The sequence below is a fragment of the Myotis davidii genome, unplaced genomic scaffold (genome assembly GCF_000327345.1).
Source record: "Myotis davidii unplaced genomic scaffold, ASM32734v1 scaffold115, whole genome shotgun sequence".
NCBI lineage: Eukaryota > Metazoa > Chordata > Mammalia > Chiroptera > Vespertilionidae > Myotis > Myotis davidii.
This window is the reverse complement of record NW_006291010.1, coordinates 4,770,793-4,790,945: the sequence shown is the minus strand read 5'-3', so window position 1 is coordinate 4,790,945 and position 20,153 is coordinate 4,770,793. Positions and strand designations below refer to the sequence as shown.

The window sequence follows — 20,153 nt, the reverse complement described above, 5'->3', positions numbered from 1 at the left end:
AGATCATTTTAAGATGAACTAAGAGACAGATGTAAGAGGTATAGGTACACATTGATGCAGGGTTTTGTCAGACAGGGCAGGGAAGGAGTTTGGATTTTGTTCTAAGTGAGTAATGGGAAGCAACTGGAGGGCATAGGTCGAAAAGTGAGCTGTTATAATTCATCTTTAACAAGATAATCTGATTGTGCTGTGTGGAGAATGAATTATGTATATGTAGGGAGCAAACATGAAATGGGAAAATAACACAAGAGGTTCAAGGAGACTTGGCTTAGGTTGGTAAAGGGGGCAGTGGAAGGAAGGAGACAGAGCCAGGATATTTGTGGGATGTGGGTGAAGCTGATGAATTGGATGTTGAGCATAAAAGAGAGACAAGTCAGGAGGACTCTGTAGTTTTTGCTTGATCACCAGATGAATGGCAGGGCCAATGCCACGAGTACAGTGTTCTGTTGAAGAGAAGACTACCTGGGTTAGATCCTGGCTCTACCACTTAATGTTGTTTGGCCTGTGTGTCTGGGAATATGTTACTTAGTTTCTCTACTCATTTGTTTCTGCATTTATGAAATCAGGAAAATAACAATCCTACCTCAAAGGGTTATGGTGGGATTTAAATAATGTAATTAATATAAACTGCTTTAAAATAGCTTTTGGCATCTAAGCCCTTAATGCACATGGCTATTAATATTGCTATTGTTGCAATTATTATTATAACCTAGATGTGGAAGACAATAAAACATGCAGACCAAGAAAAACTACATATTTTAGCAATTAAATTTGAGATATTCATTAGACATCTACATGGAGATGTCGATAGGTAGGCCCATTGGTCTGGAGGTCTGAGGAATAGTCAGTTCTGATTATACAGTTTTGGAAGTCACTTCCATAGCGCTGGTATCTAGAGCCATGCATGAAGACCCCTAATGAGACATTGTAGAGAAAGAAGGGAAGCGAAGCAAAAATTGTGAGGATGTGCACTTCAATGTTCAGAGATCAGGGTAAGTCAGGGAGCCAACAAAGGAGGCTGAGAAGGGGCAGACAGTAAGATCCTGGCTCTACCACTTAATGTTGTTTGGCCTGTGTGTCTGGGAATATGCTACTTAGTTTCTCTACTCATTTGGTTCTGCATTTATGAAATCAGGAAAATAACAACCCTACCTCAAAGGGTTATGGTGGGATTTTAATAATGCAATTAATATAAACTGCTTTAAAATAGCTTTTGGCATCTAAGTCCTCAATGTACATGGCTATTACTATTGCTATTGTTGCAATTATCATTATAACCTAGATGTGGAAGACAATGAAACATGCAGGCCAAGAAAATCTACGTATTTTAGCAATTAAGTTTGAGATATTCATTAGACATCTACATGGAGATGTCGATAGGTAGGCCCATGAGTCTGGAGGTCTGAGGAATAGTCAGTTCTGATGATACAGTTTTGGAAGTCACTTCCATAGAGCTGGTATCTAGAGCCATGCATGAAGAACCCTAATGAGACATTGTAGAGAAAGAAGGGAAGCGAAGCAAAAATTGTGAGGATGTGCACTTCAATATTCAGAGATCAGGGTAAGTCAGGGAGCCAACAAAGGAGGCTGAGAAGGGGCAGACAGTAAGGTAAGAGAAAATGCTGGGGTGATGCCAAGAAACAAATATTATAAGATGGGACTAGTTATCTGTGTCCTGTGCTATGGAGAGATCATGTAAGATAAGAATAGAAAAGTACCATGCTTCTATGTCTCTGGATCTATTTTGATGATCAGTTTATTTAAGTTCATTAGATTCCACATATGCTTGAGATCACATGATTCTTACCTTTCTCTGACTGGCTTATTTTGCTTCTTATAATACTTTCCAGGTCCATCCATGCTATTGCAAATGGTAAGAGTTCCAGAGACACAGAAGCATGGAACAGTCTGTTAAACCTCAGAGAGAAGGTGGGGGAGGGTGGGTGGGTAGGAAAAGATCAACCAAAGAACTTATGCGCATATATGCATAATCCATGGACAAAGACAATTGGGTAGTGAGGCCTGGGTCGGGGGCAGGGACAGGCTAGAAGAGGTCAATGGGGGAAAAGGGGACATATGTAATACTTTCAACAATCAAGATTTTTTTTTTATTTAAAATGCTTTAAAAACACAAACACACACAGAGAGAGAAGTAACCAAAGGAATCTACAATCTGGAAGTCCTTGGGAATCTTGACTAGGGCTTTCTCAGTAAAGTATAAGAAATGGAAATTTGAATGTCATTCCTAGGGGAAGCTTTGTCTCAGTTCCTAGAATAGATTAGCTCCTTTCTCATTGCACTTGCCATTTCTCTAGCACTTATCATACAGATGACTGTAAAGAAAGCCAACTTTGAACTAAATTGTTATCTATGTAAAAGATCTCATTTGTGTAATTATTCATTTATTTTCTGTCTCCTAATTGCCAGTAATTACTGAATAGTAGAGACAACATCTATCTTATTTTTCATAATATCCTCAGTAACTAGCAGAAAGCCTGATACATTATACTGCTCAATTTTTATTGAATGAATGGCTGTATAAATAAATCAATGAATGACCCAATATGACTGTATTTAAAACACATTAAAAAACACACACTTGATTTCTTTTAACTAACACCCACAGTAATTGACATGCTTACTTTCAGGTTATTTTTAAGTTTTTGGCATGAATAATAATTATTTTTATTGTAGGCCACCTGAAATCATTTTGGAAGAAGTAGATAGAATAAAATTAGTAAATAGTTTATTTTTCAAGAGAATAAACAATATCTCTACTCCAGAAGGTCATTTTAGCACTCAATATAAATTTGATTACCATCCAGCCCTTATTAAAACCCAGTAGATAGAACTTATATTTGAGAAAAGAAATATATGAATCAAATTAAATGTCCATTGCTCTAAATTGATTTTTAGCTTTATCCTGTTATAAGTGAAATGACCAAATATCTTATTTGAATTGCATTTGCTGAAATGACATTATAGAAGTAGTGGGCATCTATTATTATGTCTTTGGCCTTTTTAGAGGGTTACTAAAAAAATCATATACTGAGAATATTCCTGAATCTGCTAATAAAGACAATCACACATTTCTTATTCAGCATTCAAAATAAAAACAACTTAAGTGGTAAATTTCTTTGTAGTGCAATACAGTGTGAGAAAAAACTTTATTTGTATATTCTTCCTGATTCATATGTATTTTTACTTTATTTGAGAATAACAATTATGAAAATCAATCCATTGTCCTTTTTACCTTGCTTCTAGGAAATTGGGTTGTACATTTCTGTTTAATTCAGTAGATATCCATTGCCTAAGTTTCTGTATCTTTTCTCTACAATATATTATTCTATTTTAATATGATTTTAGCAACCCATATGCATGCAGTTGTCATTAATTATCTTCATTTTTTTGAAGTACAAAGAACATGAATAAATAAATGGAAAAAAAATGTCCTTCTTTCTTCCCTTTTGTTAATAGCAGAGATAATCCATTATCTTGGTCTTGCTCAAACAAAACCATTTCTATGGAGACATTTTTGACTTTTCAAACACAAACTGACTCCCTCTCCTATATTCCAAGAACAAATTTGAATCATCTTATAAAATTTAAGTATATATTACTCTCAAATATGAGGTAACATTGAGAGTTTTTTAATGTGTTTACTTGTTTTAGGATTTAGAGACAAACAGAAATAAAAATCATGCCAAAAAGACCCAAAACCAAGAATAATAATGAGAAACATTGATCCGCTGCCTCCTGCACACCCACTACTGGGAATGTGCTCAAAACCAAGGTACATGCTTTTGACTGGAATCGAACCTGGCCTTCAGTCCACAGGCCGACGCTCTATCCACTGAGCCAAACCAGTCAGGGCACTAGAAGCATTTTTATTGCATAGCCAATACCATTAGAAGAATTAACAAATCTCATTAACCATTTCTAATAAACTAAAAATAAATTTACGTGTTCATCAAAACTGATATGCAATAAAGTTAACAAAAGCTTGTTTTAAATGGTTTAGTCATAGATGGCATTATATAGTTAGTTTAGTCTTATTCTTCAAATACAAATGGATGAGCTAGCACTTAAAATTATTTTTTCCCATATATGGATGGCACAGACAGATATTAGGATACTAAATCAAACATTTAAATTAGACTCCAAAAATTTGCCAAATTTTCAAAGAGTTATCAGTAGTACTTCTAAAATCTTTAAAACATTTTTTCCTAAAATAAATCATAGGCTTGAATTATGAACATATAATTGCCTCTAAAATTTATATATCAAGATAAAAGTAACAGTAAATTTCCATCTGACAAAAATCTTATGTTTACCTAAATTAGATCCCAGCGGTGGTATAAAACTTTAACTTTTTCTCTAAAAATAACTTATCAATTTATTCTAACTTAAGAGAAGTGCTTGAAACACATTTTAACATTCAATTAGTTCATGTATTCTTTTCATTTTTGAGATTTGCCAATATATCATTTGGATTGTTTCTATTTTCAAAAATTTTTATTGCACAACATCTCATCCTAAAGTGAAAAAAACTTATTACACATTCTCTCCCAATTCTTATCTATGCTTTTCCTATTCACAATCCTAACATTTATTATTATTTTCCTCTTTTAAGAACACAAAATAAAACCATTTCTCCCTAACTTTCCAATATACTTTTCATTATGTATTAAAATAGTAAAAATAACTATTAATAATTATTCTGAATATGTTTTAAAGCACTATGTAACAATGTATAATATGACAAAGGATGAAGAGTTAATACTGGCAAAGAATGTATGTAATCAAATGTGAAAAAAAGACTAAATGTTCACTAGAACTGTGAGACTGAGTGAGAGAAGGTTACAGAGGGAGCTCTAAGACAAAACTGAGACAGTGAGGTTAGCAGGCAGAGCCCTGTAGCCTCTTAACTTTGTTCTCAATCTTATGAGCAGTTTTTCTTATCACTACCAACAGCATTTCCCGTGCACAAGTAGTAATAGTCTATGTTTCCACTCCCATGGAAAGCCCAAAATGTTTTTGGTTGAGGAACTGATTCCAACCTATTCCCAGCTTCTTCAGAGCAATGATGTCATGTGAGCTATTTTTTTATTTGTAAGCTATTTCTACTTTGTCAGAAACAAAATATTTTTCTTAACACAACATGTTTTAAACTGGAACCATGGTTGCTGGACAGCTGTCTGAATTTTATGACTGAAGCATTATCACATTTTTGCTTATTGCTAACACAAACAAACAACAACAACAAAAAACACCCTGTAAATACATCTCCTCTTGGAAGAAAGATTTAAATCACTACTAATTACATTGCCTGTTTCAGACAGCCTGAGTTTTTCCTGTCAATCATCTGAGAGCAATAGTACCATAATTAGCCAATTTGTACATTGGACCTCAAAACTCATTTCCTTCACACCAAAACTTTCAAATCAAAACAGAGCTCAGAATCTTTTCTGATGTGAGAGCAATTCTTATTTTTTACTTGATTTCCAGCACTCTCCCAAGTGCAAACTAAAGAGCAACCCTTTTGGGTACTAGAAATCTTGGCTTACCTTGTTACTGTTAGACACACTGTGAACGACAACAACAAAAACCCTACAGTCTTTATTGTACTCTGCCAGCTGAGCTGTTGACCTGGCTGTGCTATACCACCCATGCAAATTGTGCTGAAATAAACGCTCTCGAAATTTATTTCTCATGAATCAATTCATTTAAATACATTTTTATAAAGCCCAACCCATTATTTAGGAAGAAAGTGACCAGAATATATCAGTTCTAGAACAAATGTTTCAAGATGCATCTAAAAGTGTTGACAGAGTTTTGTATGCTTTCATGTTGAGAGGAAGTCTATAAAGGACAACTGAGCTGTAGTGGTGATTATTAGGGCCAACTGATGTTAAACCCTAAACAAATATTCAACACTGGGAAATAACCCATCATCAACACCAACACCGCTTGCCATTTTACAGACCAAACAAGTGATTAAATGCTTCATGGTTCAGCTGGGTAATCTGTTGTCCTTCCACACAATCATTCTAAGGGTGGCATTTAAAGACAGTATATGGGCACGCATATAGGATTCAGATCCAATCAAAATCATGTCCTCATCAGTTCTAATATATAAAAGGCTGGCAAAATGTTCATTAACATAATAACATAGTTCATTTGATGGAATCTTACTTTATGTTTATGTGATATCATAATAAGGCAACATAAGGTTTGGTCAAAAGATTTGTTAAACATCATCATCATCACACACGCACACACACACAGATGTTCAAGTCCTTAAGAACACTCTTACAACACTTTGGAATGTAACTTCAAATTTTCAATTAGCAAACTGATCACTGCATCAAAATTTAGAAATTGAGAAATTCTGAAAAATATGAGAATAATAATAAAAACAACTGAAATATAAATAGCACTACAATTAAAATTAAATGTATTCAAATTATTGAAGATAATCACATTGAAACGTTCCATAAGAAACAAATGACAACATGAAACTATTTAAGAATTATTATGACCATCTCTATAAATCTTCTAATATATAGTTTTCACAGATAGGAAGACATTTAACCCTGTGCACTGAAATTATAAGAACATCTGAAGCAATGCATAATTAGATACTATGGAGGAAGTAATGCATACTGAACAAACTACAAAAATAATTTATATTTACATTGATAAAATGCATCTATTATATCATTCATGATACTCCAAATTTAAAATAGAAAACTAGAAAAGGATCAAGACTTCAACTTTGCATTGCTAAAATATCTTGTTCCCCAAAACATACAATTGACAAAAATTATTCTCTTTTTATATTTTGAGAGTAGCATAAATACAGGATTATATTTACATAGGAGTTAGAATAATAATAAATAATACCCATGAGAAAAACAACTGGTTTCTCAATGGCTTAAATATATATTAACAATTAATATAAAAGACAATATAATTGGAATTCCTTTTTCAAAATATTTTAGAATAAAAAATGAAAAAGGAAGGTGCCTCTTTGAGCCAAATAACATTATAAATTATACCTATTGAAGTGTACAGTATGGAATAAGACTTTGAGAACAATGAAAATTTTAAAAATAAATTCATTTTTGATAAAATGTACCCTTTCAGCAAATACTAAAATACTACAAATAAATGTGTTTTATTAAATTATATAGTAATTTTACTCCTCAGATTGTGATAATACTAAAATATATTAAATTCATACAAGTAGAATAGCATAGCAAGTTTATGTTTTCTAAGTTGGTTATTTCATAAAACAACATGCTTGTTTCAGAATACTTAATGTTATTTTGCAAATAATGTTTCTTTACAGATATCTTCAAACCAAGAATGCCCGCTTTGATTTTGCTTTATATATGCACAATTATTTAATTGAACACTTTGTCCTTGATAAACTCAATGCGTGTTTTTCAAATAAAATAATTTAAACAAATACATTTGAACAAAATATTTCTAATTATTATGACAAATTAAAAACAAAACAAACCTAAACCACATTGGCAAATAATTTCATCAAAAGCCAGTCCATACATATATTCTTAAAGATGACATAAACGTGTTTCTAAGCTCATAGAAAACTTCTGGGAATTTTTTAGCTTTGTAAAAGAGAAAAGGAAAGGAAAGAAAAATTTGCCCAGGGACTAATTCTTTCTCAGAGAGGCCCTGCCATTGTTGCCTTACACAGTTCTACAAAGCCAAACTTACAATGCCAAGAACATTCCTCAACAAGGCAAAGAATTTCATTACCTTTTACTTTTAAATCTTAAAGTCAACCCTACCTGTCTTTCACCTAGTAATTTATGAACATTTATAGACTGTATTGAAAATATCAGAAATTTTGGTTCAAACAGGTCAACAAGCATAGAATAATGAATGAAACAAAGCGAAGCATAACAAAAGCCAAAACAAAACTATCACATATTTCATGGATTAATGGTGTAAAAAAAAGAGATTTCTTACCAAGTACCCCAAGTCGGTAGTTGACTGTGATGACGATCACATTGCCATAACTTGCCAAGACACTCCCATCATATAAATTTCCAGTACCTTCCATATATGAGCCACCATGGATATACACCATCACTGGTTTAGGACCCCCACTGTCCCGAATATCTGAAAGAACAAATGTTTGGCAATTGTTCTTATCCTCAAAAAAAACAAATATAATAAAGCAGAGAATACATTTTCCATTTTAGGGACAAGAGGTCATGATTTTTATTTAGTTGTTTAAATTGCTGTTTTTGTTAAAGTGTTTCTTAAGCAACTCTTATTAATGGCTGTTGCAGAAAAGAGCAATATCCATTTTTTTCTATCTAAAATTTTGTTTAAAGCTACAAACTGAATTAGAGAACTTGAACAAATGGAAAGTAGGTATGAATTTTAGTGCTGTTTGATGAATTTCTAATGTGACAATAGAACCAAAAAAAGTAATATAATGAGAACTACTTTTTTAAAAATGAGGTAGACCTCATATGAAATGTATGAACCACAAACTAAGGCCAAAAGTATCACTTCTATTGTGAATAAAACACTGTTTCCATTTTTGAAAACTGTAAATATTTATATTGAATGCATCATAATTACACTGAATAATTTATGCTCCATTTGTGAAGATAATTACAACGCTATATTATATGTTGTAAAAAGTTTCATTTCGCTACTCAAGGAATAACTCAGACGCATGTGTAGGCAGCAAAGGCATGTACATCTGTACTTCTGTTGTTGTTGCATTTAGGGGACTGTCATTTAAATAATATACTTCAGTTAACCCCAGGTTATCTGCTCATTTCCATTTTGGAAAAAGGAAACAGATTAAAATACATATTCCACCTCGTTAACTATTATACTATTCTTATCTCTACTTTGGCTCTATGATTTTGCCATGCAGACATGAGGAGGATACAGCTTAGTCTATGTGTACAGTGCCAATATTTAAAGTGATGCAGTGATTTCTGCATCTCTGAACTTTAATCAAATGTATTTTATTTTCTAAGATACTTTCCCAATTATGTAAGTTTCAACAAGGACCCAGAAATAATAAACAGGGTGGGGCAAAAGTAGGTTCACTGTAGCAAATACACAAAACACAGTTTATTCCTGTGTTGTTATTATTTATTAACTATTGTAATATTTTCCATACAAACAACTGTAAACCTACTTTTGGCATATCCTACAAAGAAAAACCTAAGAAAATTTAACTAGTATAAAAAATAGACTAATTTTTATAGAAAACATGCTAAATTGTATATTGGCCAACATGGTTTTAACTATCGTATAGATTGAAACATTATAAATGTATATATGAATATGAACATATACAGACATAAAATATTATTATTATTACATAATAGCTCATGATCCCTTTTACCCATAACTGAAACAAAATTGTACCAAATGTGCTATTTTTTTAATTTCAATATTAAAAGTGTCATTTAAAAGTATGATTTTATTCCTTTGTTTTTGACACTGTTTATCAAACTTAAATCTCCTACATATTTATGATTGAGGTTTCAGCTTTCAGAATGGGATATAATACAAGCTCATTGAAAAGCTAGTGATTATTTAGAAGCTGCTTTTCATTTCCTGAACAATATTTAAAATATATATAAAGGCTGATTTGTCTATTGTAAAAATATTTTCATGACAAACCATCCTAGGATCAGGAATTGCAGCTCAACTTGTTTGTGCACAATCTCAAGTGAGGGAACTAGCTCATTGCAGAATTTAGAAACTTTTTAAAAAGACTATTTTCAATTTGACTGAATACCAGTGTGTAAACTTGCACCAAGGGTGCACTTGAGAAGAATGTCTTATTTTTAAGTGGTGAGGGGAGGATACTTTGACATAAAAACCATCCACTAAACACAGCTACATTTAGGAAGAAAAACTAATTTACTTTCTTCTTAAGTCCTTGGGAAGGAAATAAATATTCACTCATTTGCAAAGATTTGGGGGTTTATGGAGATGTTAAGTTTACACAGAGAAAATAACCCTTTCAAAAATTTTAAACTATCCTCCTTAAATGCTCAATTGCTGCATATAGTTTTAGCTTATTTTCCTACTATGGCTGGTGCTGAAGAAGCAATAATAAATTATTAAACTGAAATCATTAACTGACTGTTCACAGCAGACACTGTACTCTGCTAATTGTGTGCTTGGAGGTAGCACAGAAGGTGGCTGTTTCAGAATTCTTCTTTAATTAAAATTACATAGACTTACAAAACACCAACTGTGAACAGTAATGAGGCCTAGGTAGATCCATTCTGTTCACCTGGAAAACAATACAGGTGCACACTGAAATACCTGCCACATTTTATACCTAATAACAGGATGGAATGGACATTGCCAAGGAAGACTGAAAATATGACTATATTAGTAAATTCCAGGAGCTATTTTGACTGGCCTTTCTCTCTCGCTTCTTAATTAGATTGAAAATATAACTACAAATTTGGAATGATTCTAAGTGTTTTCAAATTTCTCAAAGATTTCAGCCTTGCCTAAGAACATATTGAACAATTCTTTTGCAGAAAGTACGATAACATTCGAATGCAGTGTTCTGAACTTAATTTCTTTTTGCTTAAAGTAACCCTGAAATTAATTCTGTATAGGGTATTAATTTCCAAAGTAGGTAAAATTCTTGTGCATAAAAAACCCTTAATATTGCCAATAAATTTGGGGGAAATGCTGACTATTAGAATTCTTTGATAGTATTTAATCAGAGTGGTCTATCTTAGATTTGCATCAATAGCATTTTATCACAGAGGTCTATCTTAGATTTTACTTTTCTCTATAGTTTACATGTGTTTTTTATTGTAATAAAAAATATAGTTTAAATGATATCTATATTTAATTTTGAAAAGAACCAGAATCTTTATAATTGAAACTGATCTATCAGATAGCCTACTATTGAGTATTATCTGCTAAAGCCATCATTTTATTTACTTATTTTAAAAATATATTTTTATTGATTTCAGAGAGAAAGGGAGAGGGAAAGATAAGACCATCAATGATGACAGAGAATCATTGATTGGCTGACTCCTGCGCACCCCACACTGGGGATTGAGCCCACAACCCAGGCATGTGCCCTGACAGGGAATCTAATTGTGACCTCCTGGTTCATAGATCGATGCTCAACCACTGAACCATGATGGCCAGGTAATTCCATCATTTTAATGATAGGATTTTGAGAGGCCACTATGTCATAGCAAATATACTAGATATACTTTAGTTAGTTATACTTTATTAAAAAGTCAATTTGTCCTTCCAAACCTTGTTTCATATTTTTCCCTAGAAATAAGATAGATTTCACCTAAGATTTCTAACTGTGCCTAAAAAGCTGCTCCTGACTTTATTAAAATCAAATGAGCACACTTAGGCATGAACACACTGGCTCAGGTTCACTAAAGCTACAAATGTTCTTAAAGCATGTTCGTATTTAATGATTAATTTTTTACAGCTTTGCTAGGCATCTCGGTCCCTGAAAATAGTTGGATATTAAGAGGAAAATACTAACTGATCATTATTTTGGAATTTCAGTAACACTTCGGCTGTAAATTTTAGTATTTTACCTTTCTGATGAATCAAAACTTTAAGACATTTTAATAAGTTATCGATAGATCTAGAAGACAATGGGGATATATTTGTGCCTGGTAACCAGTGTTTGGAATCACAATTCCTTTTAATGATCCTGGTGAATAATTATTAGTCACACAATTTCTTCACTATGCTTACTGGTTGCCTTCTGCTTAATGAACTCATGAAGTTTTTAATTGCCCATGTTTTAGAATTGTTGACATTTATCAGTTTTAAATATTGGGGTATCGCCTCAATTAAATCTTTCTCTGGCCCTGGCCAGTGCTGCTAAGTGGTTAGAGCATCGGCCTGAGCACCAAAGGGTCGTGGGTTTGAGTCTCAGTCAAGGGCATGTACCTGGGTTGCAGGTTTGATCCCTGGCAATCAATTGATGGGCATGTACCTGGGTTGCAGGTTTGATCACTGGCAACCAATTGATGTCTCTCTCTCTCTCACATTGATGTTTCTCTCTCTCTCCCTCCCTCTCTCTCTCAAAAAAATTTTTTTCTCTCTCTCCCTCCCTCCCTCTCTCTCTCAAAAAAAAATTCTCTAATATATTTAAAGATATTTCAAGATATTTTTGTGTCCCCTACTTATTTTGTGTATCTCAGTTATCACTTAGAACTAGCAAAATAATATAGAAATGTTGGAAGAATGTGTGCTTATATAATTGTACTTAATCCAAGATATAACTTTTCAGTTAAAAATACTGAAAAAAATGACAATGGCACTTTTTAAAAAGCTCTATGTAGGATACAAAAGTGTCTTTGAATATTAAAATATTAAGGTTTTAGCACAATTTAAAAAGACTATTAAATTCCAAAAATAAATTGATAGAAATATAGTGTTGCTTTGACCCATATTTATCATTTCAGATTTGTCTTTTTGAAACCATGAAAATAGCCTATAAAATATGCAGTTCTCTTGGTTATTATAAAACACAAATGGAAAATGAGACAATTGTTTGGCCAAGCAATGGCAAAATAATAATGGCAAATATGCAAAGGAGAATTAGAAGTAAAGAATAGTGCTCCACTGCAGCCTTGGGTTACTTTAAATGAAGGAGGGCCAGTCCCACTCAGTGTCACAGAGAGCCTCTGGATGCAGGGGCTGAATTGGGGCCTGGAAATCAGGTAAAGGAGTCAAGTTGTCACAAAATAATTGAGAATGCCATATAAGTGACCAGGTAAATAAACGTCTCACTAAAGTAAAAGAAGTAGTTTATCAAACAATTTATATTTATTGCTTTATGTCCAGTGATGTTGATGCAATATTTAGAACAAAATAAAGGTAAAAATTGGCCTTGGTTTTCGTTAAAACTCACGGCTACAAAATAATTATAAAAGCAACTAAACAGAAGATGCTCATATTTTCAACAAAGGTCTGTACTCTAGAGGACATTACAAGTTGTTTTCTTGTCTTCTAAACAATTATCCAAAACAACAACCCAGAAGAATAGACCGAACATGAATTGACTGCTTCCACATTCTACACTTCTGAGCATTTAAAATATTTATTGATTTGAGAACTCTTGTGACTGACTGGTTTGGTGCTCAACATGAATACTGACAGCCAAATTAAATGGGGCTTAAAATATTTTTAACGACTATTTTAAAATGTTAAATGTGCTTCAAAATAAGTCTATAAAATAGACTCACATTGAGTTGGCTTAGCTCAATTATAGCCACTCAAGAGTATCTTTTATAAACATGTAAATGTCCTACTTGATGCTGATTTATATAAAAAATCAACACATTAAATCAGCAGTCAAAAATATTTTAATAAGAAAATAATGTATACTAACTTTGTGAGTACTTTGGGAAAATTTGGAATTTACAAAGCTACACACTAAAAGTCCCTTATACTGAGGTATTATTTAGATAACAAGTATCTAGGAGTTAAGGATTTTTAGAGGGTCCAACCAGTTTCAAAGCCCCTGACTGAAAGCAGCCATCTTTAGAGTACTGGGAACAATAATACATGTCCTGAAAGTCAATAAAATTCCTGAGTGTTTGAATATTTCTAATTTCCAACAGCATGTAAAAAAAATCACAATTTGAATTTTGATAAGTTTATTTTTAGCTATTTAACATTCAAAATGATAAAGGTTGGTCAGCCACAATGACTTATTTTAAATATTAATGATTGCTTTGTGTTTGATTCACTGTTGGGGTTCATACCAAATCAATTTTTAATAAAATGTCATAAATTCCATGATAAAATAAGTATTAAATATTATAAAAATATTAATACCCAATTTAATTTTATGCTTCTAATACTTCACCTCTATAATTTAATTTTCTACTGTGAGTAGCTTATCAAATATATATCACAATGAAAACAATTCAAATTGTTTAGTAAAGATTCATTTAATCATAGTTGTAATTCATGGAACTAGCACTTCTGCTGGCCTGATGGTGGGTTTTTATTTTGGAAAAACTTTCTTGCCATATTATTAATTTCTCCATGAGATTTAATTACTAGCATTCTGGGAATTATTTTAAATCCTAGGATTACTTTAGTTGCTTCTATATAAGTCGCAGCTAGGGCTGCATTAAAAAACAAACAAACAAAAACACCTAAGCCCTAATTAGAACCAAGATGAACTGAAAGAGTCAATGGGCCTTTCTAGGTGCTCCACTTAACACCATGTAAAAGTCCACAATGGGATGAGGAATGCCAAGTCAACATGGTATATAGTTAGACTTACAGAGTAAATCAGAATGCTATGTCATAAGAAATTTGGGAAGAGGGGAAAAGATATTAATAAAATAAGTGTTTTATTGCTTATACGTGGCAATACTTTGAAAAGCAGAATATTTTCATTAATCCTTTAAAAATAAAGAATACCCATATAATCTTGTTTAAATAAACTCTATGTCCCCAACCAGTGTGGCTCAGTGGTTGAGCACTGACTTAAGAACCAGGTTTGATTCACAGTCAGGGCACATGGCCGGCTTATAGACTCCATATCCAATAGGGAGCATGCAGGAGGTAGCCAATCAATGACTCTCTCTTATCATTGACATTTCTCTTCTTTGCCCTCTACCTTGCTCTCTGAAATCAGTAAAAATAAATTTTAAAACAAAAACCTCTATAATTTTTACCAAAAATATTCACTATTATGAGCCCAGAGTACTTAAGTTGTTATACAATGTTTACTACAGTTATCTAAATAGGTGTATTTCCTTGTCCATAAAATGTCACTTATTTGTGTGATATTTAAGCAAATCAACAGAAAATATTATTTTATAAATCTAAACTATATTGCTCAAGAAACACTTTATATCAGCTCTTAGTTTTGTCCTTCCTTTTATTGGGTGTGGGGTTCTTTTTAAACAAATATCAAATGTAAAAATGAAACACATTTTGAAATTGGGTAAGATATTTACATATATTAGAAGACATGCAAAATGGGTACAGAGAGACTACGGGGAAAAGATTGTTAGTTCAAAGAATATGGACAAATTTGTCAAAATGTGGGATGAAACATATCAAAAGTCAGTTCAAGAAAACAAAAATAAAAAGCCTCTCTTTTAAAACATTTTAATGGTTGGTATCAAAATGTAAAACAACATCCATCTTTTTTTAAAAAAATAAAAATGTATATTTATATGCAACAACAAGCAAGAAGACAAAACACATCAAAAACGAGAATTAAAAACAACTCTTCAAAAAAAGACAAGAAGTAAAAAAATAGAAAGGGGTGGAAAAAATGATTGAGGCCCTTGTCATGCAAGTAGATTTGGTGGAAAAAAATACCTTCATCTTCAGCACCGTCATTATCACCTAAATCATCTGTCTGTTTCTTTGTAAGGGGACCTAGGATTGAGAATGGAGAAATAGAAGGAAAAAAAAGACAATTCAAGAATAAACAAGACTGAGGGGGAAAAATAAATGTAAATTCTAAAATTCTCAAAGATATTTCAAAAAAAAATGGGGAAGTGGTTACATTAAAGTTATCTATTTTGTTTAAGAAAAAAAACAAACCTAAAAAATCCTTTCCCCAAAATATCTCATAGAAGATTTGATTTGTGAATATATCCAGCTTTAAAAAAATATATTATGGTTTGAAACTCAGATCAGAAGCAAAGAAGATGATTTTATTACCCATTGCATATTAAAAGTAAACAGTTTTATTAGCTGAAAGAACTTAATTTATTCAGTGTCTTTTCTAATTAAAATTGGTGACAACAATAATAAAAAGTAGGCTAAACTCATTCTTTAATTTAGGACTATATAATAACATTAGGAAAAATAGAGATATGAACATTTTTAGAGTGTTTCTTCCTTTTTCTTCTGTGTGTTTTTTTAAGAGCATTAACACTTGGGTTTTACACATTTTTATATCAAACATTATTCAAAACTGTGACTTTTTAAAATTACTTGTCATTAAACAAATATTTCCCCATGTGTTTTAATTAAATATTAGCTATGGATTTACGACACTGGCACACCGCACAAATGTAGAAACAGATAATCTCATCACTCTGTAGGACAAAGGTGCCATCAGTGGAAGTCAGTGGTTAGCTACCAAGGTAACTTTCAGAGTCAGGACATGTATTTCATAATCAATTCAGGAATATAATGGAATTATGTCCTAGTGCAATTTCATGCCCAGCATAGTCATTTATAATGAGATCATGTCTTAGGACAATAATTGCATTAAAACACTGTGAATGTTTAATAAATGTTTTATTGTACTTAACAATACTAATTTGCTAGAATGAAGGAGCACACCAAAGGGGAAGTCGAAGGCCATATAAAAGTAATTTTAAATGTCACATAATTGACATATTCAGCACAAAAAAAAGCAAGTGAAGCCCCACATTTCTTTTTGTTTCTGCAACCATTTAATTTGTATGACATTTCATAATCCTCATGCAAAAAGCAATCATTACAAGCACAAGACAATCAAGTTAAAGACAGCCAACCATATAGCAGTAAGCAAGAGAATTTTGTCATGCATAAAATAAGTCATAGAAAAGGGATGGAAAAGACTGATAGGCATATGTTGATTTCAATAATGTAAACAGTAAAGGGCAGGCATTAATTCTAAGCACACAGCACAGGAAATGATTGTTAAACATTTTTGAGAAAGATTTCTAGTCTATACAGCGATTACTACACTTTATGCTTATAATTTAAAACTGCATCTAATATCACAACCTTCAAAACATGAAAAACACCATCACAGAAAACAGAGCAGGGGGGAGGGGGAGAAGAGATCTAATTCAGTTATGTTCCATCAGCTCAGCTAGACAGCCTTGAAAAACATTGATAATTGGCAAAGATCAAAAGATTGGAAATGGAGAAATTAATGTGTAATTGAAATGACCTCAGTTTAAGGTCATGGTTTCAAGGCCATTCCAGCTACACTAAGAGTAGCTATACACAATAATTTATGTGATATACTTTTATAGTCACTCCTGTAAGCAACCGTTCCATTCAGAGAAAACAAAGATGAAAGAAAAAGTTTGGTAACAAACAGTTTCAAATTCATAGAAATCTACATTTTAATCTGATCCTGTTTAAATGCAAAAAGAGCCCTCAGTATTATTTGATGTTCATGTAACACTGTTGCTACATTTTGGAAAAACAGAAATATTTTAAATTTAAAATTTGCCATTTTAAGAACTGTACTTGAAATTTTTCCAATTTTTAGAACATGCAAAATATCAGACTTAATGAATTATATTCTCAAGTGTTTTTTGTTTTTTTTTTTACTTTTTATCATGACAAAACAGTAAATGAACAGACTTCAACAAATAATTTTCTTGCATTTCTAATTTTAACTATTCTATCTAAAGGTTATGATTTTATTCATTGATTAACAACACAGATTAAGTATAGTGGTAATTATTTATTGCTTTCAAAACCACTACCTACTTTATTCATTTAAATTACTTCATTTGCTTAATTTTTGGCTATATTAAGAAAAAACTACTGTGAGTTGAATTTTTTTTCTGAATCTCATGTAAAAACTATCACACATAAATTAAGACACTTTCTTCATTTTGTGTGGGGCTTTATATGATATCTCTTTTGGACAATTTGGAAGGATCTTTCTTTCCCTTTTTAGGGTACCCAAGACAAATTACATGACTTCTCTGCTAACTCCTTTAGGTTCTATAGCCATGAGCCAGTAACCCACATACAAAATTGCTAGCTCATGGACTAAATAAGGTGTGAGTAAGATAATTTTTATTAAATTACTAGAGTCCTGGTGCACGAAATTCATGCACTAGGGGGCACAGAAGGAGGTTCCCTAGCCCGGCCTGAGCCCTCTTGCAGTCCGGGACCCTTCTGAGAGCCCTAAGCTGGCAGGCAGACATCCCGCCACTGCCAATGTGCTCACCAGCCTTGAGCCTAGATTCTGGCTGAGCGGCACCCCCCCATGGGAGCGCACTCACCACTAGGGGACAGCTCCTGCATTGAGCGTCTGCCCCCTGGTGGTCAGTGTGCATGATAGCGACCAGTCGTTCTGGTTGTTTTGCCTTAATGGTCGCTTAGGCTTTTATTTTATAGATGATCTCCCACTTGTCTGAATATGGAATAGTTCTCAGTTGCTTTCTGACTCTTGGTCTGCCTAAGCAGAGAAGCCATGGAAATGATAGTGTATATACAGAGGTCTTTTCCATGGCTAGAATGGTTGACCCAGCTTTTTGCTACATATTTATCACCACCTTCCCTACTCAGGAAGCTGCATGCCTCTTAACTATTCTGGGATAATCATCGCATAGGCAAGCTGCATAGGACACCTTTTACTGTAGTAAATCTGAAGAGCTAGAAACAGGTGCAGATGTTGCTTCAGCACCACAAAGAGAGGGGACATGATTATCTTAGAAATGAATTAAGTTCTCTCAACTAAAGAATTTCATTTACTGAGTATGAAATAAAACCTTATTATTAGAGGATATTAAACTGTTCCCATAGTACGGGTCCTAGTAATCTTTGTGATTTTAGCATAACTGGCTTTTCTTAATATCAATAATTTTTTACACATTTGAATTTTTAAGGTTCCCTGAAAAACACAGGGCTAATTATAAAAAAGAAAAAACACACACACATTTCTTTTATCTTCTATACCTAAAGGCACTGAGCATCGATATCCTAGAGGGTCTATGTTGCAAGCTGAGAAACAACATTGGTTTCTCTGAAGAAGCCTCAATAGAGGTGACACATGCCAGTGAATTACAGAAACAGATCCCGACATGGTGTCCATTCCTCATTCCCAGGCCAGAAAGAAAACAGCCCATTGCTTTGAATGCCCTTCAGTCTAGGATACCAGCCCCTCTAGCTCATTTTTCCTTTATTCTAAATTGTTACAACTGACATAATTACTGCTGTTAAAAATGTTTAAATAGAAAGAAAATATTGAAAGATGTAATTGTCATTCATTTTCTTAAGAATACTAGGCAACCACGTTTTAGGGACCACTCATTCCTGCAAGTCGATCGGCCTGATTTTCCCGAAAGGTAAAACATTTATCCTTCCACCGAAATAACAATCATTAACAACACTCCTACCCCAGCACATGTCTCCTTTAAACTACAAATAGTGCATTTTCAATACCGGCAGTTTAAATGAGTAACTTAAAGCACCCAGGACCAAAGCAAGCAAGTCCTCTAGAGCCTGCGTGTAGAAGTGATTTATTCTACCTTGAAACTCTGTAGGGCCTGTGCTCCTTGAGGAATGCACACATAACTCTCATTAGAGGTAATGGGAAAGTAGACCTCATGTCAGTTTAAAAAGGAGTGAGAGTAATTACTATATTTTATCTCTTCACCAGGCAATAAATAGAATCAGTGGTGAAACAACAGGGCCAAGGAAAGTAAAGGGAACTTCTCACTGTGAACTTCGAACTCATTTAAATCCAAAAAAGAGTTACTTTTCCATTAACATAAGCATGATTCGAAGTATTGGCCATTCTAAAGGACATTCTTACATTTCAGAATCTGACCATGCACCTGTTATTTTTTTTAAAAGAATAGAAATACCAGCATTTCTCTGTAGTTAACTGCAAAATAATTATGAGCTCCAAAATAATTAGTATCCACCCACATTAATGCTGCTTTTTATCATTCCCTTTGATGAAGGGCTAATATACTTTAGATCTCAAGTACATTAGAACTGATTATAAATCCCTTCACTATGGGTTCAATTCAGCAGAAATCATCTGTACTTTGTGTCACACATATCTGCAAGAGGCAAGTAGGTTGGGGATATTATTAGCTCTTGACTTAGAAAGCTGGCCATGAGAACTGTGTCCTTTAAGAGAACAAGTCTTTGAAATTTGGGGATTATTTAGAGTTCCGGGCTCCAGTGAGCCCCATCTTGATAGATGGAGAGCCCTGGTTAATGACCTTGCTTTCCTCTTTCCCCACCCTCTTAACCCAGCAGCCTTTGAGATAAACAGACACTAAAGAATTCCTAAGGCCACTTCCACAGAAAGGAAGAATTTAAGGATATTGCCATTGTTGTTCTGGAACAATTGAAAGCAGGTGAAATCTTTTTCTTTTTTTAAATTTTACCTTTTA

The 20,153-nt window shown here is 33.1% G+C and overlaps 1 protein-coding gene across 1 annotated transcript in view; it reads right to left on the bottom strand.

Moving 5' to 3' along the window:
* Positions 1–20,153, bottom strand: part of NLGN1 (neuroligin 1) — a 716,626-nt gene that overhangs the window by 481,295 nt on the left and 215,178 nt on the right. The window contains 2 exon segments of the mRNA XM_015564185.1: positions 8,002–8,154; positions 15,376–15,435. Of these exon segments, the coding sequence (XP_015419671.1) occupies positions 8,002–8,154; positions 15,376–15,435 (213 nt within the window).